Source organism: Phocoena phocoena, chromosome 6, assembly GCF_963924675.1.
Source record: "Phocoena phocoena chromosome 6, mPhoPho1.1, whole genome shotgun sequence".
Taxonomy (NCBI): domain Eukaryota; kingdom Metazoa; phylum Chordata; class Mammalia; order Artiodactyla; family Phocoenidae; genus Phocoena; species Phocoena phocoena.
The window spans coordinates 63,874,812-63,900,388 of record NC_089224.1 but is presented as its reverse complement, the minus strand read 5'-3'; the positions used below and the strand labels follow the sequence as shown (position 1 = coordinate 63,900,388).

The window sequence follows — 25,577 nt, the reverse complement described above, 5'->3', positions numbered from 1 at the left end:
ATTTTTCTGTCTCCCTCTCTATTACTAGGTCCCTGACATACCTGTAAAAGGGCTCAGAGTCATGTGGTAACAAACCCAAAAGAGGGTTCCTTGGGTGTGACCACCGCCCTGCACTGAGGCCACACAGCGGGAAACCCGTAGGGGAGGGAGGGGTGTGTCAGGACAGTTACTGGACAGCCTGGTGCTGGGCCTTTCATACCAGCTGCTCCGCTCAGCCCTGAAACACGGCCGTGTCGGGGATTGGTATCCACTTCTGCGGGTGAGGAAACTGAGGCTCAGGGAGGTGAAGTAACCTGCCATATCACAGGCCGGCAAGTGGGGGGCTGGAGCTGGAGCCCGGGTTTACTTGGCTGACTACAGAGGGGGCACGTTTGCCCCCGTCTCTCTGCCCTCCTCGTGGGGCAGCGCACATTTCTTGGTTTTCCTGGTCTGAAGCCCTGAGAGGTGTTATATAGTGTTTTCTTACATCTTATGATATTGTAAGATATGACATCTTACAAAATGTTTTCAGAGACTTGACATATTAGATAGGAGGAGAGCCCTAGTCCTGATAGCATTAACCACGTTTAAGTCACACACCCATGCACTCCTGTGTGCTTTAAGGCAACAGATTTTTGTCATTCTTGTGTCATTTGGTTACTTTGAGGTGGGCTCTCCATCATGGTTTTGGAGTGGGAAGCACCTTTCCATGCTACTAACACACCGTGAATTGAGTGTGATGTGCCCATCAACGGTCCCCAGGCTGCATTCCAGTTTTTGATGCCAGTTTGGGTAAAGTACATGTGCGCATGTGCTTACACTTAGCAGGTGGCCCCAGACAGGCTCACCTTGCCCTCCAAGCAGTCTGTCATGTTCAGTACTCATAAGATACCCTTCACACTGCTGATTTATGCTAAAAGTATCCTAATGTTTCTGACAGCTCATGTGTGACATGAATATAATCCATATTTCTTCGAGCGGCTAATCCAAGTGGCTTATTTCCTGATACTGCTGATAGAGCTATATCTCTTGGTGTCTCCGCCATTGAGATTCTGATGGTAACATATTGTTTGTGGGTCACTAGTTTTGTCTAAAACAGTAGGTTGGAACAGCGTAGCAAAGGTTAATTAAATTTGTCCATCAAGATGGGAACAAAAGTGGATGCCTCTGATACTTCTGGTTCTAAAATCAAAGTTCCTGAATGTGTGGTTGCAGGCATCTTTTCTTCTCATTTTCAGACCCCCAATTTGATCTTGGAACAGTGAAAACGTGAAGAGTTGTTAAAATCCAAAAGCAGGGCTTCCCTGGTGGCGCAGTGGTTGAGAGTCCGCCTGCCGATGCAGGGGACGCGGGTTCGTGCCCCGGTCCGGGAAGATCCCACGTGCCCGGAGCGGCTGGGCCCGTGAGCCATGGCCGCTGAGCCTGCGTGTCCAGAGCCTGTGCTCCGCAACGGGAGAGGCCGCAGCAGTGGGAGGCCCACGTACCGCAAAAAAAAAAAAAAAAAAAAAATCCAAAAGCAATGACTAGGTCTTTATAATAGGCAGGTGCCTTAACTTAAAATGGGAAAGGTGGCCTTGTTTAGTAGAGAGAAGCTTCTGAGGCTGACTTGCCTTGGCATCCTGTCTTCTCTGCTTAATCCCTTGTGAGCTGAACCAAGGTTTTGATGTCTTGCAGCAGGTTTTTCCTATGTTCATGATGATTACATTATGAGGACTCAAGTATCTACAGTTTCCTGTCCACCTCCCGCCCCCCGACCCCCCTTAGATGTGAGATGTGCAAGGTACATTTTCTCTGGAAAGTGACCTTAAGAATGTCACCATTCCCAAAGCTCCCTCCACCTTTCTGCAGAGGTGTAATGTCATGCTCTTAGAGACTTGCACGCTAGAGTGGAGAGTACTATGTCTTGATAGTTATTAACCCAATTTTAACAATACAAACCAGCTCTTTCACCAAAGCTGTTTCCTGTTGGCTTTTACGTGAATCATGCTTGTATTTCTGCCTGGCTCTGTGTGACTTCAGGTGGGAAGTCAGTCACACAGTTGGGTTTGCGTTTCAGATTTGTGAATGAGACAGTGGGCTAGTCCCAGAGGCTGTTTCCACATGAACTGCCCCCCTTTCTTTTGTGAACCCGGAAAATGCATAAAACCCTCCCAGGTTCCGGGAAAAGGAACCATTTTCAGAGTTTGGCTTTTTCTTACTGTGTACCTTTTTTTTTTTGAGGTACGTGGGCCTCTCACTGCTGTGGCCTCTCCCGTCGCGGAGCACAGGCTCCAGACACGCAGGCTTAGTGGCCATGGCTCACGGGCCCAGCCACTCCGCAGCATGTGGGATCTTCCCGGACCGGGGCACGAACCTGCGTCCCCTGCGTTGGCAGGCGGACTCTCAACCACTGCACCACCAGGGAAGCCCCCTGCGTACCTAGTTTTGAAGGTCCTTACTTCCCTTCACTTGATCCTTACACCAGTGTCTTTCAGACATTTTAGACCAAGACCCACAATGAGAAATATTTTATATTGTGATCCAGTATATTTTATACCTACACATAAACACAAAATTAAAGTTTCATAAAACCGCTCTTACCGTATTGTATACAGTGAATTCTCATATTTCTCTTGAACTCTATTCAGTTTCATTTCATTCATTTCCATACTGTTCTTAAAGGTATATATATTTGCTGATTGCAGCCACTGAATTACTTTGGGGCCCACTAAAGGGTCACAGTGCTGCATATTGTAAAACACTGGCTAGAGGAGTAAGCTGTTCTGTCTGTGCCAGTGATGCCGATGGCAAGAGAACAACCAAGTGACAGAAGTTTTAGGAAGTTAGTTTGGGTTTTTTAAAATGTGGGGCTAGGGCTTCCCTGGTGGCGCAGTGGTTGGGAGCCCGCCTGCCGATGCAGGGGACGCGGGTTCGTGCCCCGGTCCGGGAGGATCCCACGTGCTGCGGAGCGGCTGGGCCCGTGAGCCATGGCCGCTGGGCCTGTGCGTCCGGGGCCTGTGCTCCGCGACGGGAGAGGCCACAGCAGTGAGAGGCCCGTGTACCGCAAAAAAAAAAAAAAAAAAAAAACAAAATGTGGGGCTATTTGCATCTTTTTTTTTTTTTAACATTTTATTTGTTTACTTTTGGCTGCGTTGGGTCTTAGTTGTGGCGCACGGGCTCCAGAGTGCATGGGCTCTGTAGTTTGTGGCACGCAGACTCTCTAGTTGAGGTGCGTGGGCTCAGTAGTTGTGGTGCGCGGGCTTGGTTGCCCAGTGGCATGTAGGATCTTAGTTCCCCGACCAGGGATGGAACCTGCGTCCTCTGCCCTGGAAGGCAGATTCTTAACCACTGGACCACCAGGGAAGTCCCTATTTGCATCTTAATTTTTACTAAGGACAAGCGAAATGGACCACTAATAAATGCAAGTGCAATCCTGGTATCATATGCCATTTCCATATTTTAAAGTTTATAAAGTGATGTGAATTCCTGTATTATGCCTTCTCCAGGGTCTATGTTTTTTCCCATGGTTCATCTTACGGTGTATTTTATGTTTTAAAAATCTACTCTGGTATTAGTCCAGCCTGGAATTGAGCTGCTTTTCTTCTGTCATTTTGGAAAAGCTCACCCACACAAGTTTTGTTTTGCTTTCACTTGTGTCACAGGCTCTGAAGCTCTGGGAAACACGGGGCTTGTAATTTTAAACATCTTCGATGTATCATTTCTTAAATTGTTTGTCCTCTCTGCCATACTGCATGCACATCGTCTTTCTGTCTCCTTTTTCCCCCTCCCACTTCCTCTCAGGAGGAAGAGCACCTCTTGCATTTCTGGACAAACAGCTCCTATGTTCTCCAGCATCTAAGTGCTGACCCTCAAACACAGTTCTTTCCCCCATTGAAGGAGTCCCCCTGGCTCTTCAGGAATCCCTTCCAAGGGCCTGAGTCCTCACAGGCCAGTCTCCCTCTGTTTCCTTTTTCTGGCTCTAGGGAGGGGAGTGGAAGACATTCCATAATATAGCACCTAAGAGAAAGTAAGGTGGGCCCAGCGGAGGAAGTTAACTCCTAACGAAGTTAGGGGAGAAAAAAATAACCTCCAGGGGAACAGAGGGACAGGGAAGGAAGAAGGGAGGGATGGATTGTAGCTGTCGGGAGCCTGCTTGTGGCACATGACTCAGCATTGGGTCTGTTGATGTTTCAGTAATCTCTGAAATGTGTGTATAACAGCAGTCATTAAAAATAACTCCTTCCAGCTGCGATGTGTGGAATCCCAGAGGATGAATGAGGTGCCTATTTAAGGAGGGGGGATTGGCACTTGCCTTTTAGGGAAAGCACCTTGCCCAGGTCTAAGGTCCCTGGGCTAGGAGCATTCTCAGTGTGCCATCAGGTGAGCGTGGGAACAGGCATCCCATTCAAATAGTTTGAAAAGAAGCTTCTTTTAAAACTAAAGAAATTCTTTAATAGGAGTTTTAAAAAGTCAGCTCTAACCTCCACTCTTAAGCTCACCAGAAGATCTAGAATTCCACAGCATGCGAAGAGCCCTGCTTTGTTTTATAAAAAGGTTTCTGGGCTTCCCTGGTGGCGCAGTGGTTGGGAGTCCGCCTGCCGATGCGGGGGACGTGGGTTCGTGCCCCGGTCCGGGCCGCAGAGCGGCTGGGCCCGTGAGCCATGGCCGCTGAGCCTGCGCGTCTGGAGCCTGTGCTCTGCCACGGCAGAGGCCACAACAGTGAGAGGCCCGCGTACCGCAAAAAAAAAAAAAAAAGTTTCTGCCCTTAAAACCAAAGTTTTATCCCACATGTGGCTTTTGCAGTTAAAAGCCCGTAAGTCACATGTCAGTGCCAGCGGGATCTTCATGCTGTTTGTTTAAACATCAGAGTTTGCAATTAGGAATTTTAGCCTATACAGTCAGCCTTCTTATGAAGACCATCCCCTTTCTTCGCCGACTCTAATTCTGTGGAGCTGAGCTCCGCTTGGTATAAACGAGACCAGGACTTGGTTTTCAGGAATGTCTTTTAGCTGTTCCCCGGATGGAGTGTCTGATTCAGTGTGAGACCAGACTCTTCCTATCTGAACTGTTAATAGACCACCAGTGAGTAGTGTTTAGGAATTTTTCTTTAAAGGAAGTGGGGTCTAACATTTTTACATTCTGTTGGGGTTTCCTCGTTATTATAAAAAAGGGTGACTGTGGTATATAAGAAGGAAACCTGTGGTTCAGATTCATTGCGCTGTATGTTCTCAACAGTTTAATAAAATAAAACCCAGAGCTCTTAGGTTTTCCTCCAGGGTTAATACTGACACCGCGCATGTTCTCCGCCAGCCCATCTCCCACGTAGGTCATACTCTGGTTCAGAGACTTGGGGTGGGTAATAAGGTATAAAGCATGCCCCTTGCTTGCCAGCTACCACATGCTAATAATAATAGTAGCCGTAATGCACTGGAATCCTGGGCTTTTAGGTTTTACTTGGTTTGTTTAATTTAAAGGAATAAAAAATAAAATCTTGAGAAGAAGCAAGGCAGCATTGCATAAAGGAGAGAGAAGTTGTATCCTTTCAGCAGAACTGAACAGTCCCCTCCATTTGGGAGCACCTTTTATCCTTCAGTAGAGCTTTGCTGTTTTAGCTGGAAGTGAGGAGCTGAGCACAAGGGGGTGGTTAGTATTCGGTTGGTTTATAGCAGGTTTCCTCAAGCTTGGCGCCATCAGAACGTTGGGCTGGACAGTTCCGTGTGGGGCCGCCCTGCGCATTGAAGGATGCTTAGCAGTGTCCCTGGTCTCTGCTCACCAGATGCCAGTAGCGCCCACCATACACACCTAGTGTGACAACTAAAAGTGTCTGCAGACTTTGCTAAATGTCCCCAGGGGACAAATTACCCCAAGCTGAGTACTACTGGTTTAAAATATCATACAACAGGACATTTCAAAGGTTTCCTTATTTACCCGTTTTTGTCTCAGCCCAATGTCACAGGCTGTGATTTTTTTTTTTAAGTTAGAAGGGAGTAAGAAGTGATCTAGAGTTTTAAATCGCATTTTTCCACACCTCTTTCTGGGTGAATCACGATTGAGTTTTGTTTTTTGTTTTTTGTTTTTTTTGCGGTACGCGGGCCTCTCACTGCTGTGGCCTCTCCTGTCGCGGAGCACAGGCTCCGGACACGCAGGCCCAGCGGCCATGGCTCACGGGCTCAGCTGCTCCGCGGCATGTGGGATCTTCCCGGACCAGGGCATAAACCCGTGTCCCCTGCGTTGGCAGGCGGACTCTCAACCACTGCGCCACCAGGGAAGCGCACGATTCAGTTTTAACTTCATGTTTCAGAGGTTTACACGTGCACTTTGAAATGCATCAAACCGGCCTTCTTTCTTATTTCCAAGTCGTTGTGCAGATGGTTATTTGTAGATTATTCTTCTAGTTGGGAGCCGGTGAAGCGATTGGGGGCCTCAGTAAATTCACGTTTTAATAATCTCAGGTGGAGTCTGACCCTTTATATCTTTTTCTTCTTTTGCTGGAGGTCTTCTTTTGCTATAGCTCAGTCATCTAGGGATTCATTAGAGAAATCGAAAGTCTGAGTTCAGTTAACTCAGTATCTGTTTCCAAATAATCCTTGTTATTTGATGCTTTCTGAAAACAGAAAAGGAATTAAGGAAAAACAAACGTATACATGGATTTGAAATTGTGCTTATTTTCCGGTAAGCTTTAGTTGAAAGACAAAAAAGAACTCTACAGTTTATCTGAATCTCTTTTTAAGTATTATACATATTGGGATTAGCAGCAGTTGACTAGTCTGTTTCTCAGACGTAACCTTTTGCATTTTTTAGTTGATACTGGGGATTTCACACTTCTCCGGGTATGGGAAATATGTAGGTAATCCTAGAACACTGGTTCTTAATCTTGGTGTGACACTGGAATTACCTGGGGAGCTTTGAAAAAACCCAGGGCCCAGGCCACATCCCTGAGCAGTGAAGTCTGATGCTCTAGGGGTGGAGCCCAGGCATCAGTGCTGGGTCCCCACCTCCCTGTATTCTAGTGAGAGTGAAGGTTGAGGACCAGGGTGCATTGTTTTTTTTTTTTTAAATATTGCCATGTTTTATTTATGTATTTATTTATTTATTTATGGCTGTGTTGGGTCTTCGTTTCTGTGCGAGGGCTTTCTCTCGTTGCGGCAAGTGGGTGCCACTCTTCATCGCGGTGCGCGGGCCTCACTATCGCGGCCTCTCTTGGTGCGGAGCACAGGCTCCAGACGCGCAGGCTCAGTAGTTGTGGCTCACAGGCCTAGGTGCTCCGCGGCATGTGGGACCCTCCCAGACCAGGACTCGAACCCGTGTCCCCTGCATTGGCAGGCAGATTCTCAACCACTAGGGTGCATTTTTATAAATAAAGTTTTATTGGGACATAGCTATGTCCATTCATTTTCTGATTTGTCTAGAGACCCTGCGGCTTGTAAAGCCTAAGATAATTATTCTTTGGCCATTTACCAAAACATGTTTGCCAATTCCTACTCTAGACTCACAGTGAAAACTTTTAAAAAGAGGTTTTACATAAAATTTATAGTAAAAGAAAAAAATCCAGTATTTTGCAGAGGCTTGCAGGGTCAGTCCTGTCAGTTTTCTCGTACGTGGGCAAAACGGAAAAGCATTTTTCCTGAAGAACTTACTGGAAGATACTGTCAAACTGAAAGGAGAAGGGCCCAACTCACCACCTAGAGCAGGGAGGCTCCTTGGGTTACATCACGGCGCTTTGTACTTAAAAGTCGACACTTAGCCTCTAGTTCAGCGTTCATTACTTAGACTGTGTGTTTGACTTGACAGAGGTCTATAGAGGCAGAAGTGGCTCTTTAATGCCAAGTGTGGCTGAGTTTGTTAGTCCCGCTGCAGCCATGTTAGATGGCAGCAGACCCCTGGAGGAAATCCTTTCGCTCGGGGGAATCTCATATATAGAAAGAAAAAGAATGAAAAAAATTCAAATGTTTTTTACACCATTTCCACCTTCCCTCAGTTCCGGTGGAAAGTTGATGGTTGTAAAACAGTTGTTCAAAAGAGTTTTTTTAGAAGGTCCTCCTTTGGTCATGGCCCTTAAAGGCTCCAAGTATGGGAGAAAGGATCATTTATTCTAGTCCCTTGAGCAGAATCAGCATCTCCTGATTGAGATGCTGATTGAGAGCATGTCACACTGTGAGGTCCCCACCCCAGACTTGCTGAATCAGGGTCTACTTTTTAACAGGATCCCCTGGCTATTTGAATACACATTAAGAGAGCCCTGGGAAGCACTGGGCTAATTGATAACTGGGTCTGTGCAGTAAACTGACCATTGATCCTCACTTTAAATGATTTCACGGCTCCTTAATGGCTTCTGACTTGGGCTCACTCATTAAAGGCAGACGGTTTTTCCCCTTTGGCTATTTCCAAGTACAGCTTGCCTGCCCTCTTATTTAGTAAAGATTTATATAGTGGTAGAAAATGAAAGCGGGGTGATTGAGTTAGAAGGGATAACATTTTATATGCGTCAGAAAAACAAACTAGAAAGGATAAAGGGAACTTGCCAGATAAACTTAACTTGTAAGGAAATAAGTGGAATGGAGTCTTCTTTGCTTCTGCAAGAAGAAATAATCCACCCATTAGAACAGACATCTGTGCTGGGGAGCAGTTGGGAGGGTCAAAAAGGAATCCCTTGAGCTTCTCAGATTAGCACAGAGAAATCAGGGAGTTAGGCCTTTCCACCAAGCAAAGCCTTATTACTTAGGCCTATATCACTTGGGAAATTGTCCAGAATTTAGATGTTCATAGTAAATCTCGAGGAAGCCCAGTACCTACTTTTATCCTGCCAGGATCTGTCAAGTTGCTACTATTTTCTTTATCAAGTAGTATTCTAAAGATTTGATTGAAAAACGTGATTTTGAAATTATGCCTTAATTCTTTTTTTTTTTTTTTTTTTTTTTTTTTATGCCTTAATTCTTAAACAGAGTTGGTTTATCCTTGAACATTCCCTTATGTTGACTTTTTTTTTTTTTTTTTTTTTTTTTTTTTTTTATGCGTTACGCGGGCCTCTCACTGTTGTGGCCTCTCCCGCTGCGGAGGAGAGGCTCCGGACGCGCAGGCTCAGCGGCCATGGCTCACGGGCCCAGCCGCTCCGCGGCACGTGGGATCCTCCCAGACCGGGGCACGAACCCGTGTCCCCTGCATCGGCAGGCGGACTCCCAACCACTGCGCCACCAGGGAAGCCCCAATGTTGACTTTTTAAATAAAGTTAATGCCACCTGAATTTAGTTTTTAAAAGGCAGTATACGTACTTGAAGTCTAGCTGTTAGTTGAGCTGTTCTTGCTGTGGAGATCTACCTGATCATGTGTTTAGTGCTCACTGTTGTACCAGGGTCCGTGCAGGACTCAGAACAATTCTCATGTTCGTGGAAGTGGCCAGGAAGAGCCAGGAAAGCAAGAGTGGGGACCCCTTTCAAGCCTGGAGTTTCCGTCTCCTTAGCCTTGAATGAGAGGTCGGGAAGCTGCGGGAACTGCTCCTTACCTAAAAGCTGCCTGATGGTCCCAAAGCCACGGTCTGATTGCCAGAAAAAGGCATGACTGCCAAATGTCAGCTGCCACTACTGCTGGAGAAGCAGCGTGTGCCTCCCTCCTGCCTACCAGATCTCATTCTATGTCCTGTTAGCAGAATCCAAATCGCCTCCAGAAGCCTGGTGACAGGGGCATCTGGAAGAAGCAGATCCCAGATTTCCGTTCCTTGCTACAGGGAAAAGCATAGGAGGGGGTGGGAACGGGCTCTGAGTGACAGTATCCAGCTCGGCCTCATGCTGACGACAACAACGACCCTCACACAAGGCTTGCGTGTTTTTTTTTTAAAAATATTCTCTTGATGTGAACGCTGTAAGGTAACCAAGGTGTAAGATGCTCGTTTTACCCAGGAGGAAAGGTGAGGAAGTTAAATAACTTGCTCCTGGTCAAATGTGCTGGTCAGTGTTTCAGGGGATTGTGTTGGCTCCTAAGCAGCGCTCTCTGGTCTTTACTGCCCTTTTCTCTTTTGTACTTACTAGTCAAGCATCCTGTGACCAGATGGAATTAGAGGGGTACTTTAGAGGGGCCTCCAGCATCGAAAAGGCACCTCAGGCTGCACAGTTCTAGTATTTCCAGGGTCTGTGCACTGGAGGGGCATATTCGTGGGTGAGGATACTTCCAACTTTAATAAGCTATTCCCTTAATTTAAAGAATTAGGTAATTCTTATAATAGGCAACTTTGGTTTCAACATATTCCTTCTTTTTTCTTAAGCAGATGAAAAACTCGGAGAGCCTCCACGCAGTGAGTTCCCAGTACAGGATGCATTCTTACTACCCGCCTTCCTCCTACCTGGGCCAGAGCATGTCCCAGATCTTCACCTTTGAGGACGGCCTCTCTTACTCGGAAGCCAAAGCGAGTGGTAGGTTCCTGGTTACACAGCCTGGATTTGAGGTGGAGAGAGGCTACCTGCCCAGCACTGGGTCTCTGGTCCTCTCTAATAGCTTACCAGATAGCAGCTGTTGGAAAGGTTGTATAGTATCCTTTAAAGTATTCAGTTATGGAATGATTTTGCTTTGCTAGATTCTTAATATCATGTTTCTCTTTTCTGGACACCCGGAGTGATAAGAATAAGATAGAGACTACCATCAGAAGCCAAAGATGTATTTTCTGGAGGATCAATATGTAATATCAGGGGCACTTTAACTGTGGTTCAAGTCCTGATATTTTTGGTGAAATGAATCTCTGTCTATTGAAGAATCGTTTTCCAAAACTTCTCCAATTTAAAATTGAAGGTGTATTCATCTTTTGCGGGAGGAAATAGAATAACACAATAAAACATTTTTGAATATAATAGATCTCAGAGTTTATGCAGTAGCAATGCAAATAACTCTGATATAATGGCTTTAAAATAAAAAATGACTGTTTAATGAACCAGAGCACTTTGAAATACACAATTCCTCAACTTCAATTTTAACTTTCTCCCCAATGTTTACACTGCGATGATAGGCTGGTCTTTTATGGCTGCTGTGTTTCCAGGCCCTGTTTTTAAGTTCTTTGTGTTTAAGCATCATCTTTTGATCTAGGAAAGTGAGAAGCATACACAATTGAGTGAAAATCAGGGCAATAGTGAGTGAGTTGGTAGAGAAATCGACTACTAGAACTGACTCCACTAGACAAAAGAAGCTGGTTTTCTCAATAACGTGATTCTCTATAAAGAACTGGCCTCTTGGTAAAACGAGTGCTTAGAGAGTGAGAATCAGAACCATGCTTTGATTTCCAAATTCAGAACAGTGAAGTCTAAAAAAGCTTTATTTACCATACTAAAATAAACTAAAGGATTTTGTTAATATGGAATACATAGGTCGAGGGAACCTGACCAGTTTGAACTATGGAGAGACTGACGTACACATTATTGATTGCACTTTGACCCATTCATAATCACTTTTTGCCAGGAACGGACAAACACAATTCTTTATGTAAATATTCATACCATATAATGTTTGCCCACGTGGTCCTTCTTTCATACTGCCTTTGATTCTATATATTTATGTGAATTATAAGCTCCTTAAGGACAGAGAACACATTTTATGTACCTTTTTAGCTGCTGTGATGCCTATTTGTTTTTCATCAGCTGAGTGGATGAATGAAGGAGTGAATGAACAAAGGAATAAATGAGTCAGGTATGATTTTTAAGTAAACTTGCTCTATGAGAAAACACAATCCCGGAAGGTCACACTCCTAACTCATTGTCTCATGGAGCCACAGTTTAGGGATGGAGCAGTTAAAAAAAACATTTGCTCATACAGAAAATTAGGACTGAAACTTACTTTCAGGAAGAAATTGTCTGAGCTCCTTGCTCTAGGAATAGTGGAATATTTTTAGAAGCATTGGCATTCTTGAGACAGAGGTGTAAATTCAGAGCAAGGCAGTGCGACAAAAAGGTAAGAGGAAATTTACTAGAGCAGAGAGGAAGGAATTTGGAGAGGACCAATAGGCATTTGAATTTATGGCAGAAAAGGAAAGATCAACTTTTCAGAAGGAGAGACGTTACAGTCCAGGAAAAGAAAGACCAGCCACCCCAGTGTCCATGGTGAGAGACGGGGTGAATAACACCTAGGATTTCCTAAAACTTTTCTGGTGATATGTATGTTTGAAAGAGTGTGTTTGAAAGTGTGGTGTGAGGAGACCTCAGGCTTAACCTTCTGATCCTTCTCTAGCTCACTTCAGACATGAGGGAGTGAGCTAGGAAGAAACATAGTGGAATCTCAGTAATATCTACTTTGGAATTGCCATGGAGAAGGAGGATATGGATTAATAGGAAATCCAAACCTTAGCTTATTTTTTAAAGAAATGCGGCTTTACAGCTTCCAGATATATGGTGTCTTGGGCTCCTACACTGCATGACATTTTTACGGAGCAGGTGGGAAGGGGTGGGGAAAGAGAAAGTTGGGGGTCAATAGGAACACCTCAGGGTCACCTCCTGGGGCATTGGATCCTCATCTTTATCATCAGCATCGACACAAGTGGGGGCCATTTAGGCCCTCTGGTAAATGGGGCTGAGGCTAGTGGCAGGATGCGGCGATGGGGATGGGGGCATCTGTTTAGTCATTTGTGAGAAGGTGGTAGAGGCTGGCTGATAACCAGTTACATTTATCAGTTCTATCAAGTTTGAGTTGAGGTCCTTTGGTTGGTTGCATTAATAAATAAATTACAATTTGTAAGTAGTATATCAGTTATTTTAGGTGGGGATTTGTAAGTAAGTTGAAAAATAGTTTTTTCAGTAGGTTTAATGTTTTCGTTAAAGTCTTACTTAAGTATAAATTTGTCTATTAAGTTCATTTTTCTTCAGTTTCTTTAAAGATAAACCATTCTTTACCATCCAAAGAAATGAGTCCAAGTTCAAGGTTTTCCTCTGGTTTTGCTGAAGATTACAACATGAAAATAGAATCTAGGGGGAAAAAGAATTACAGGGAAAGTTTTCCTTTTGCTGTGTTGCTACTGTTTAATGTGTTTCTTTGTAAAAAGGCTAGGAGCCTTTCTCTCACTTTTTTTTATGTCTTGAAAAGTGTTAGGACATAGATCAGAGATGGTGGGGTCTGGTTGTGTAAGACTTTGTGAGCCACTGCAAGCACTTTGGCTCTTATCTCAAGTAGGTGGGAAGCCACTGGAGGGTTTCCAGCAAAGGGGTGACATGTCTGCTTGTGGTTTTTAAAGATCACTCTGGCTGCTGTTTAGGAACAGACTGTAGGGGTGCAAGGCGGGGGCAGGGAGACCAGTTAGAAGGCTGTGGCCATAATGCTTGCAAAAGATGGCAGTGGCTTAGTCGGGGTGGGAGTGTGGGAGTGATGGCAGTGTGGGAGGGTTGGATTCTAGATACATTTTGAAGATAGAACCAACAAGATTTGGTGATGAATTTGGGATGGGATGGAAAGGGAGGAGTGAAGGATGACTCCATCATTTTTGATCTGATCAAGTAGAAACATGGAGTTTCCACTTATTCAGATAAAGAAGACCATGAGAAAAACAGGTTTGCAGGAATTGGGAGTTTAATTTTGCACGTGTTAAGTGTGAGATGTACGTGAGCCATCCAAGTGGATCGTCAAGTAGGAGTTGGATGTACGAAGTCTGAAGTTGAGGGGCGATTTCCCTGCTGGAAATAGAAACTTGAGCGTTCAGTGTGTAGATGTCATTTGAAGTTAATGTGGTGGGATCACCTGGAGAGGTGAGTATAGACGGAGAAGAATAAAGGACCAAGGATTGAGCTCTGAGGCCTTCTAATGTTTAGAAGTTTGGTAGATGAGGAAGACCAGCAGGGGAGAGTCAGGTAGGTACCTTCTCCTACCTGTGAGGCAGGAAGAAAACTAAGGAAGGGAAGTACAGAAAGCATTTCAATGAACTAAGCCAAATAATGCTGAGAGGTCAGAGGAGCTGAGGACTGGAATTGACCATGGGCTGTTGAAAGGTAGAAGTGATCAGCGGCTTGACGAGCGGCCCCTGTGGTGGGGACGTGGGGGCCATACCCTGACTGTGTGTCCAGGAGCATGTGGGAGAGAAGCGTTGGGGCAGTGAGTGTAGACAGCTCTTGAAGGGGTTTTGCTGTAAGGGGAGTAATGAAATGGGGCAGTACCTGGAGGAGGGGGTGAGTTCAAGGAAGCTCCTTTTCTCTTCTTTAAAGAAGAGGTTATCATAATAGGTTATTATAAAGATTAGCTAATGCGAGGTATGTGTGGGAGCATAATTGTCAGGGACGATAGCATGTCTCTGAGTAAGCGAGGTGGGGTGGGATCCCCTAGGGCACCCGTTATAGGGCAGTGGTCCCCAGAGTGGGGCTGTGCATGCTTTGTTACTGGTCTAAGAGGAGATAAGCAGAGGAATTCAGAGTAAACAGCAGTTTGACAGAGCAATTCTCTGTTGAATCAATAAAAACTTGGGGCTCGTAGTTTTTGTCTTTCACTTTCCTAGCAATTCATTTTTCTATTGAAGTAAAATCCACCTGACATAAGATTAACCATTAACTACTTTAAAGTGTACAATTCAGTGGCATTTAGTAGGTCACAGTGTTCGGCAGCCATCACCTCTATCTAGTTCCAAGTCATTTCCATCGCGCCACAAGGAAACCCCATACCCGTGAAGCAGTCACTTTCCGTTCTCCCTTCCACCAGCCCCTGGTAACCACTAATCTGCTTTCTTGTTTCGATGGATTTGCCTAGTGTAGATGTTTTGTGTAAATGGGATCATATAATATGTGGCCTTTTGGACTGTCTTCTTTCAGTTAGCATAATATTTTCAAGGTTCATACAAGTTGTAGCATGTAATCAGTGCTTCATTCCTTATTATAGCCTAATAAGATTGCATGTATGGATATACATTTTGTTTATCTGTTCATTAGTTGATGGACATTTGGGTTCTTTCCACCCTTTTTTGACATTGTTAGTTGTACTACTATGAATATTAATGTACTAGTCTTTGTTTGAATACCTGTTTTTAGTTCTTCTGGGGCATACTTAGGAGTGGAATTGCTGGATCATGTGGTAATTCTGTGTTTAACTTTTTGAAGAGCCTCCAAACTGTTACCCACAGTGGCTGTACCACTTTACATTCCACTACAGTGTATGAGCGTTCCAATTTCTCTAGCCAACACTTGTTATTTTCCATTTTTTGGATTATGATTCTAGTAATTCATTTTTATTGTATTTTATAAAAGCATCAGACTGTGGTGGACTGAAAACTGAAAAAAAAATTTAAACAAAACAGGCCCTTCCTTGCAGATAGTTTGAGAAACACTGACCTAGTGCCCAAGTGGAAGGCTGGTTTATGTGTGAGTGTGGCCAGGTCATAGTAACAGGTGCAGGCGTTTCAGGAAGTGGTGGTAGGAGCATTCTGGAAATGATGCTTCCTCAACTTGGGATAAGCAGGCAGACTGCACAGCAACACCTCTGTGTCAGTAGATGCACACATGTCTACAGGGAGGTGGCATTTCATGCCTGTAAACAGGCATTTTCTCTACAGGTGAATTCTTGAATAAGTTCTCAGTGTATATAGCTGGACAACACTTGCAAAGAGGTTTAGATTTAAAATGGTAAAGGTGAACATGCTTCGATCTTTTTGTCTCTTTATAACATTTTGTGATCTCAGTTTGAAAGTTAGAAATGGTGCCTCCTGTTTCTTCTGGATCTTTCGCCGCTTCCAGCTCAGATAAATGGCAGGCTCCTGTGCAAACTCACCCTTCCTTTACATTCAAACTCTGCTGTTTTTAGGAGACAGAAACACACATCTGGATGCCTATTACCTATCACGAGCTATTTACGTATTAGTCATCTGACACACTAGGATGTGAGCAGCTCTGAGGCCAGGTGCAGAGTGTTTACATTTTACCCAAAGGTCAGATGGCAAGGTCAGCAGAAGGGTCTCCCTGAGTTGAAGCCCTCATGTTTCTCTGTAATGTCTGGGCAGCTTGTAGAGGCCTCTGCGTTCCCAAATAGGATTTTATGAATGCATTCAGCATTGGCAATTTTGTAAGCCGATGAATCTAGAAGTGGCTGATTTCACTGATGGCATATGCTACCTTCCCCACGGTTGTCACAACTAAATGCAAAGTGGTTGAGCTTTCACCCGTGGAATGGAGTTGCTTAATGCTGGGCGTTAGAGTTGGATTTTAGCAAAAGATGATGAGGTCGGACCTCCCAGTTTTGCAGGCGAGAACAGTGAGGTAGTGCTGCCTGTTGGAAGCACCCTCAGGTCTCCTCACTCATGATCCAGGACCCCAAAGCTGCCTTTAATGTGAGGTGATGTGATAGCTGTCCTGAGCAGCTGCGGGGGGCAGGGGTAGGAAAGGGGTAGCTCTGTGCTCAGCACCTGAATGGGAGACATGACTGAGCAGCTGTAGCCCTGGGGGTTTCAGGCTCTTCTCTGGGAGCCTGAGTCTTAGCAACTGTTAAAGAAGCGGGAGAAGCTTGGCCCTGTCGAGCCCACACAGGTGTTGTGAGGATGAGCTCGCGTCCCGGGTGTAGACAAGCTCTTTAAATCACACATGCAGCAAGAGGGGCAGGGTGATCTTCCTTCCACCATTCCTTTCTGCAAGGGCTGTGTTGATGTTTCAGGCAGTTCTTCTTGTCAGGGAGAAAGCTCTTCTGGAAATGTTTTAGTCTTCCTCAGACAGGTGGGAGAGCAGGCCAAGGAATCTGAGGGCTGCTTCTGGTGTGTATGTTCTGCTTTGAATTGTATGGCAAGCCTGTAGGAGAGAAGAACATTGACCCCTTGCTTTCCCTGCTTTTTAAAGAAATCTGAATGGGTTTTATGCATCAGTTAGAAAGTGTTGAGTTTAAGCTTTGGCGCTTTAGGAAATGACTTATCTTTTGCTGAATTTCAAAGAAACCGCTTTTCCTTATGTGACCTTCTTATTCTCAGCTTTAGCTTTGAACAGAGAGGTAAGTGCACCATTCATTGGCAGTGACTGTGGAGGCTGATGCGTGCAAAGGAATGGACCCCCCAGGAGGGAAGATCTGGCTCAGATCCCCAGCTCTGAGCTGGATTGTAAGATGCTTGTTTAATCTCTTAGAGCTTTAGATCCCTCGTCTGGAAGGTTGAAAAGGGTAATAAGAGCTTTATCTATTTTTATATATGGATCACAAAAAACTTATGTGAAAGCATGGCAGCAGCTATCAATTCCCTTAATCTCACGTGAAGACCCATCACCATGTCTTATATATCTTTTGATTTCAGCAAGTGCCTGGCACTGGGCCGTACAAATGAGGGTGATCACAGTCATCAAGGAGGCTGTGTTTTTAGCCCTGCAGGGACCCTGCTTGAAATGAACCATATGTGTATTGTGATTCTCGAAACTGGCTAGACGTGATGGCCTGCTGAGTGAGGAACATGAAGTACACAACTAATTTTAAGCATATGATAAACATGGAGAAATGGCAGCTTTGAAGACTTATTTTTAATATATCACATATACAATATGTTTCCAAAGAAACAACCAGGGAAGAGGAATATATAAGGACACCAGCAGGTCCCTTTATACCTAAAGAATAGTATAGAAGGCAAGCTGAAATGCTGTTGGATGAGGACACACAGGCTTCTGTCTTCTTTTCAAACTTTTTTTCTCCCTCCACGAAAACAGAGAGAGCTGATGGGACTCTAACATGTACTCTGTGTAACATACTGCCTTTTGACAAGGCCACCATCAGTCTAGAAATAGCAGGCACTTCCCAGGGCCTACCTGAAGGATGTCAGACTCACTCATGGAAGGAAGAAGTTCACTCACTGCAGCATTTCAGCAAGAATTTCCAGGGTGTATTCTCACACATGAAGGGCAGGGATCTCATTCATTCATCTCTGTAGTCTTCCAGGTGCCTAGCGTGACACTATGTTCTCAGGGGACTCCTGGGATGTTTCATGGTTTCTTGTATGAATAAGAAACTGGCCTCTGGATTCTTTCTGCTGGTGCCTCCCTGGCCCAGAGTTAGGCATTACGATAAAGCACTTGATGAAATAAATCGGTCATGGAAAAACGTGGGATGCAACCCCCAGGCTGCAACGTATCCTGGATTTATATCATGTAGAATCTTCCCTTTGAAAAGCTCGAATTTTAAAGACTTAAATCTTTGCCTGTGACGGGTTTTTGATTGATAACACAGCCCTGCATGAGAAGTCAGGAGAAGCTTGATCACTGTTCACGCTAAGAGAGACCAGGTGGAGTTGCAGGCAGGATGCCGTGCCATCTCTGAGCCTGTTTCTAGAGTTGAGGAAGAGGGGCCAGTGTAGGAGCTCAGGTCTCTGAACTGCTTCCCTGGTGTTCTTTCTGCTGGTAAATCCTGTGGTTTCTTCTTCCCTCCCTTTCCTTTTCCTTTTCTCACAAACATGTACTTCTCACACTGTAAGACAATGCCCTGTGCACATTGTGGGGATAGCTCGTTTGAGTCTTGTCATCATAGTATCATCCGCATTTTGCACACGAGGACACTGAGGTATGGAGACAATGCCTGTGAAGTAGGGAAGAGAAGGGGGTCCTGGTTTCCTCGTGGCAGAGAGACAGTGTTTTACATTCTACTTAGTCTGTCAGTGGCTTATCATGAGGTTGCTTTTACATCTTTAACTTGTTTTGAAAAACAGGGCACCTTTGCTGGGGTTTTCCTTTGGGCTAAAGATTGCAATCGGGAGGGGACACGGAAAGGGCAGAGCTCTGGAAAGCACACTTTTAGGAACTCCCAAGTGTCCTGAAAGAACCAGATTGAACACAATGACTAGACACTGCTGGCCTGTGTTTTCGGGGCTAATTTTATCTTGATGGGATGCAGGTGTGACGTTAGGCCCCTACCTGCCTGCTCAGTGGAGGGAACCCCATCTATTGTGGACACATGACACACCATCAAATCTGCTTATTCTGTTACTCATTCCATGACCCCTTGTCTTTAAAAATCCTGAAGAGGCAGCACTCACATGGGCATGAACTTGGATGGACAGTGGCCGCTCTGGGCAGAGCGTCCAACATGATCACGCGTGAGATTTCCTCGCTTGATTCTGACTTGAGCCCACAGGGCCTCAGCAGTTTTTCTCAGGCACGGTGCGGAGTAACTCCGGAGTTTATGTTCCCTCCTTGGTTCCTCAGAGGCCCGGCCCAGGCCAAGTACAACTTGAATAACCTTCAGGAAAGCTGTGCTGTCCTTCTGTCTGCCGCTGTCTTTGAAAATTGCCTTCAGAGTTAGTGAGCGGGAACAGTTAAGATTTACAAACAAGGATGAAGCTTGTCATGCATCTTTCACCATCCATCATCCAGGTGCTGTGCCTGGGCGGTGAAGTGTTCTTCATAAAAACCAGCTCAGTGTGAAATACACCTCGCTGCAGTGTTTACTGCTCTGAAGCTCGTCAGCGGCCCTTTATAGTAAATCCAGATTGCGAGGTGACATTACAGTATATCATTGCCCGGCGCAGCGGGGCTTACGCTGAGAATGAGTGCAGTACACACCAGATGAGGTGTCCAAACTGAGTTATGTCAGAATTTGGCTGTTATATGGGGATAGCTTTTGTTTTCCGAGCACTGAAAGTTAGCTTTATATGTATTTATATTTATATATAGGCATATACTTCCCATCCTGCACATATACATGGGTATACAATATATGCTGGGGTTAGGTTCCAATTTGGCTTCTGTGTCAAGAATGGTGGCCAGCTTTTATGTCCCTTCCAACTGTCGTTCACTAAAATTGGCGTCAACGGAATCTTTGGGGGCAACTAGAGTAGATGGTTATTTCATCATAGAAGTGGGTTTGATTTTGCTGTGTGTAACATGGTCATATTTACCATTCTTTCTTACAAAAGAAAGGGCCCCTCTTTCCTGGGGTTACTGTGGTACTGGAATGGTCTCTTGGCAGGAGGGCAAAGAGAGGAGACCCCACAGGACTGGCCTCACCTGCTTTTGAGCACCTGGCCTGTTGAGCTGAATACATGCCCTTGTGGGGAGGGCTCAAAAGTCAGTTGCTTATTTATTATTTTTTTAGTGGGTATCAAAAGCCTAGTGCTGCCTCTGTTATCTTGAAAGATGCTGCTTCTAAGAGAACATTGATGGTGTTTTAGCTTAAATCGGCAAAAAAAAAAAGAACACACTGAGTTTATTGCATGATCAGGTTTATTTACATTCACCCTAAAAGTACCGATATTAAAAATGAGCTCCATAAAAAAATAATATTCAGAGATAACAGCAGGCCCTGCAATCCCATGATCATCTTCTTAACACACGTATTTTTAAATTCTCTTTTCAGTGTAGCAGGGTTATTTGTGGTCTTCACACATCTGGCACTGCACAGAATCCAGGATCTGTCCCCCGTTTACACCAAGTCTAGGGTAGGGGTTCCCCCCCACTTTAGCTGCAGAGGTGAATATAGCTTTCCCGCCAGTGCCCTCTGCTCTTTTTCCTGGCTGTGTTTCCTCTTAGTCACAGTGTCTTCTTACCGGAGGTTGACTGACCGTGCCACGTCTGAGCTTTTGGAAGCGGCACAGGACATTGTTGCAGGTGTGCGGTGCTGGCCTCGGGGGTGGGGGGTGGGACAGGGGCCAGAAGCCTCCCATTGGCCGTGGTGCCCGAGGAGGGAGAATAGCCGTTAGTCAGCCCAACACGATCACTTCCTTAGTGTTGTAAGATCAACACAGGATGGCCAGTTAAAGTTAAATGTCACATAAACCACAAACGTTATTTTAATGTTTAATAAGCATGTTCACGGTATTTTATTATATTAAAAATTATTTGTTTCTGAACTTTAATTCAGCACCTTGGGTTTTTTTGTTGTTGTTGTTTTTTTTTTTTTTGCGGTACGCGGACCTCTCACTGTTGTGGCCTCTCCCATTGCGGAGCACAGGCTCTGGACGCACAGGCTCAGTGGCCATGGCTCACGGGCCCAGCCGCTCCGCGGCATGTGGGATCCTCCCGGACCGGGGCACAAACCCGTGTCCCCTGCATCGGCAGGCGGACTCTCAACCACTGCGTCACCAGGGAAGCCCCAGCACCTTGTATTTTTATTTGCTAAATCTGGCAGCCTCGGGCTTCATCCAAGTCTTCTCTGAACCACCATTTTCGGGCACTGGGGTAGAAGGCAGAAATGAACAGTGGGTGGAGGAGAGCAGTACTTTCGCTAAGCATATTCGGCAGTTTAAGAGTTGCTTCATTGATATCTCTACAAACATGGTACAAGAGGCAGTGCTGATCGTGCTTGGATTGGTTTCCTGTTCTGGTTGAAGCTATTCATGGGTTTCTCTGTGAAAATTTTCTGGCTTATAATTTCTCCTTGCACATGTTAACTCTACTGTGTCTTCCTCTGTTTAGGTAATTTGTAGGTGCAAACATTTCTTTTATCATATAGGTTAACTCCATTAATATAACAGCATGTAAAAGCTAACCCACTGTTGCTTAGACTCAAAATGGAAACTTACAGTTTTCGTGCATTTGGTTCAGTTGTTCCCTTGTAGCTTCTCCAGGCATTACAGTCACTCCTGAAGCTCTTGGGCAAGACCAGCTCCTCTGTCTCTTTCCTGAAGCCTCCCCACCCCCTACCAGGATAGGAACTGATGGCTCAGTCAATAAACAAGAAATTCATTGAGTGCCAATTATGTGTCTGTGGCCCTAGCATTATGCCCAGGAGATGAACCATGGCAGAGAACATGCTGCAGTGATCCCAATGTTAGCAGATCTTAGGGACACAAGCCCTTCCCTTCCTGCCACAGGAGAACAGCCTTGCCTCTAAGCCTCTGCAGCGTGTGTGTGAGGGAGTAGCCACGTGCCCCACTGTCTTGCTCTTATTCCAGACTTGGTTGAAGTCTCCTCCATAAACCTAAGGGAGAGTTTCCATCTCCAGTTAGAGAAGTCAGGATCACCAGAGTCTGTGAATAGGTGTTCCAAATTTGCAGCCCTTGTCAGGCATGTTTCCCCTCTGTTACTATATGGCTATAGAGGTGGGATGGCCTTGGTTTGTTTGTTCATAACAACTTTATTGATATATAATTCACATACCATAAAGTTCACCACTTTAAAGTATGCAGTGCAGTTGTCTTTAGTATGTTGACTAAGTTGTGCAACCATTATCATTGTCTAGTTCCAGAATATTTCCATCATCTCCCAAAGAATCCCCATGTGCAGTCATTCCTCATTTCCACCTCCCTCTCAGCCCCTGGAAACTACTATTCTCCTTGCTGTCTCTATGGATTTGCCTATTTCTGGACAGTTCATATGAATGGAATCATATGATATGTAGCCTTTTTACATGTGACTTCTTTCACTTAGCATAATGTTTTCGAGGTTCATTCAAACTGAGGCTTGTAACAGGGCTTCATTCTTTTTTATGGCCAAATAAGATTTCATTATATGAAAAGGCTTGGTTTATTTTTTATTTTTATTTTTTTTGAGGTACGCGGGCCTCTCACTGCCGCGGCCTCTCCCGTTGCAGATGGGCCCAGCCGCTCCGCGGCACGCGGGATCTTCCCGGACCAGGGCACGAACCCGTGTCCCCTGCATCGGCAGGCGGACTCTCAACCACTGCGCCACCAGGGAAGCCCAGGCTTGGTTTATTTTGAGTTCAAAAACTATCGCAGGGGCCAGCAAAACTATTAAGATTAGAACCCTAAGATTCTCAGGGGAAATACGGATTTATCTCATTTTATTAAGTCTTCCATACATGAATGTCTGTAACAAGTAGAACCTACTATATGAAATGAAATGACACCCATAATTGTGGTGCCGAGGCTCCCCACATTCAGCAAGCCAGGGTGTGTGATTTTCCTGTTTTATGCTAAGACTATTTACATTAGTTTGCCAGGGCTTCCATAACAAAATAGCACAGGCTGGGAGGCTTAAGAAACAGAAATTCACAGTTCTGGGGTTTAGAAGTCTGAGATCAGGGTGTTGCCAGGTTTGGTTTCCAGTGAGACCCCTTTTCTTTGGCCTTTCCTCTGTATGGTAAGAACACTAGTCCTACCAGGCTAGGACCCTACCCTTAAGACCTCATGTAACCTCATTTATCTGCCTAAAGGCACTGTCTCTACGTACAGTCACATTGGAGGCTGGGGCTTCAACTTATTAATTAGGGGTGGGGCGGGGTATAACAGTTCAGTTCAGTGACACTGTTGAAGAGCTTAGTGTCTCTGTTTGGCCCCTCTTCTTGCTGAGGTTCTTGGGAAGTAGAAGAAGGATGCTGAGGTCGGTCGGGTGGGCCAGTGTGTATATAATGAATGGAGTATCTTGCCTGGTCTTACTGCCAACTGTCTGGCATTTGCTGCCCGTTCACTCACATCCCAAGCTCTCCGACACGCTGAGCCCAGCCTGTGGCAGGCCCTCATCTGCAGGCTGGATCCCCAAAACACGGAGGTTTTTAGAGATGGAAAATTCCACGGCCAGGTGCACATCACTTCCCCGGACCACTTCTTTTCCAGATTGTTGCCTTTCTTTTTCTCATCCCCACTCCCCCCACCTCCCCCAAATTTGGATTCTTCTTTTTTTCTCTCTCTCTCTCTGAATTTTGGGGAAGAATTTCCGATTTCTCGCCATCTTTGCCCTCGAAGTGCTCCATGTAACCATAAACAATTAAACCGTGATGTACTGCTACCAATTAGAATCTTTGCCACTTTTCCTGGCAAATAAAGCAGGTAAGAATTAGGGCCTTCCCCCACAGGGAAGTGAGTGAGAAAGCAGTGCGTTGTTTCCCAATGTTACTATGAACTAATGCAAAGGTTACTTCATGGTTAACTTACGGTTAGCCTTCATGAACTAGCTAATGTCCCTTACAGATCAACCAAACAGGAAAAATAATATCTTACTTTGAAGCACTCTGACATACATCATCTTGTTTAATCCAAACAACAGTCTTATTAGGTAACGAGCCTTTTTCCTCCTGACACCAATTCTGACACCAATTGGGTGTCCTACAATTCAGTTCAGTTTTAATACTGACTGTCCAAACTTAGCCCAGACCCCATGGGTTAAGGTCTCAGTCTCACAAGACCGCCCCCATCTCAGACACCAGCCATAAATGGGGTGATCAGGTTACCCACATTTCTGCCTGGCCCATTACAAATTTGGGAGTTCCCACAGCCTCTCCTCAGGTTTGATAATTCACTAGAATGACTCACAGAACTCAGGAAAGCACTTTACTTACTATTACTGTTACGGGTTTATTATAAAGGAATAGCCCAATGGAAGGGATGCATAAGGCAGGGTATGGTGAGAGGGTGGAGCGCTTCCAAGTCCTCTTCAGGGCCCCCGCCCTCCTGGCACCTTGATGTGCTCACCAGCCCGGAAGCTCTGAGAACCCCAATTGCTAACGGGTTTTTAGGGAGGTTTCATTACCAGGTATGACTGATTAAATCATTGGCCATCGGTGATGAGCTCACTCTCCAGCCCTTCCCTCTCCCTGGAGGTTGGGGGTAAGGCTAGAAGTTCCAAGCTTCTAATCAGGGCCGGGTCTTTCTGGTGCTCAGCCCCTACCCTGCGTCTGTGACTAGCCCCCATCCTGAAACCATCTAGCCCGCCAAGAGTCACCTGCTTAGAACAAAGAGGCTCCTATCATCCCACTCAGGAAATTCCAAGGGTTTTAGGAGCTCTGTGCCAGGAACAGGGACAAAGTCCAAATATCTTTCCGTGATACCACAGGTTGGTAGAGCAGAAATCCCTGACCCTATTTTAGGGAAAAGGAAATCACTGAATAGAGAGAACAGGTGGCAGCTGGGAGTGGAGCTGGACGGTCTTCTCTCTCCGACTCGATGTCTCTCTGGGACACTCTCCAACCTCAGACTGTCACACGGTATTGAAACCCTTGTCTTCAGCCTGCTGTCTTAGACCTGCACCATCTAGTACAGGAGCGACTGGGCACATGGGGCTATTTATGTTTAATTAAAATAAAAAATCCAGTTCCTCTGTTAAACCGGCCACATTTCAAGCACTCAGTAGCCACATGGGGCTGGTGACTACCGTACTGGGTACAGCAGAAATAGGATGTTTCCATTCTCAGGCAGTTCGTTGGACAGCACTGTCTTGGACGGTTAGGTGAAGGCTGTTTTGTTGTGGACTTTTCGAGTGATGGGGTGGGTAGCACAGCGTTTAAACCTGAGACATAGGAGTACCTCAAGCTCAATAGACACCACTTGAAAAGTCTTTTGTGGGTGCAGCAGCCCTTATTCAAATGGCCTGTCAGGTTGAGGAGGCCTCACTGACTTGGACTCATTGAACACTGGCAAGTGTTAGGTCGATCTTTGGGTCTAACTGTGGTGCACGCTTTTTTTTTTTTTTTTTTTTTTTTACTAGCAGATGGAAGTGAGTAAACTAGAACCTGGTTGGTCTCAGTCCAAGAATGATAGTACTTGCCCAGGGTGGAAAACTTGTCTTATGGTCAAGGGGCAGCATGTCAGTCTTGGGCACTTGCTAACGATTGCTTACATTAAAACCAAGAGGGAAAAGTGGCATTGATCCCTCTTCAGATATAGGATTTGCAGATATTTTCCCCATTCTTTGGGTTGTGTTTTCGCTCTGTGCCTCGTGTGCTCTGATGAACAAATTTTTAATTGTGATGAAGTCCAGTTAGTATATTTTTTCTCCCGTCATCTGTGCTTTTGATGTCGTATCTAAGAAATCATTGCCAAATCCAGTGTCATG

The 25,577-nt window shown here is 45.3% G+C and overlaps 1 protein-coding gene across 2 annotated transcripts in view; it reads left to right on the top strand.

The window, feature by feature from the left end:
- DMRT1 (doublesex and mab-3 related transcription factor 1) overlaps positions 1–25,577 on the top strand; it is a 105,017-nt gene that overhangs the window by 53,644 nt on the left and 25,796 nt on the right. For both annotated transcript variants that reach the window (XM_065879377.1, XM_065879378.1), the window contains one exon: positions 10,217–10,361. In XM_065879377.1, coding sequence (XP_065735449.1) covers positions 10,217–10,361 — 145 coding nt within the window. The remainder of the gene's footprint in view (positions 1–10,216; positions 10,362–25,577) is intronic.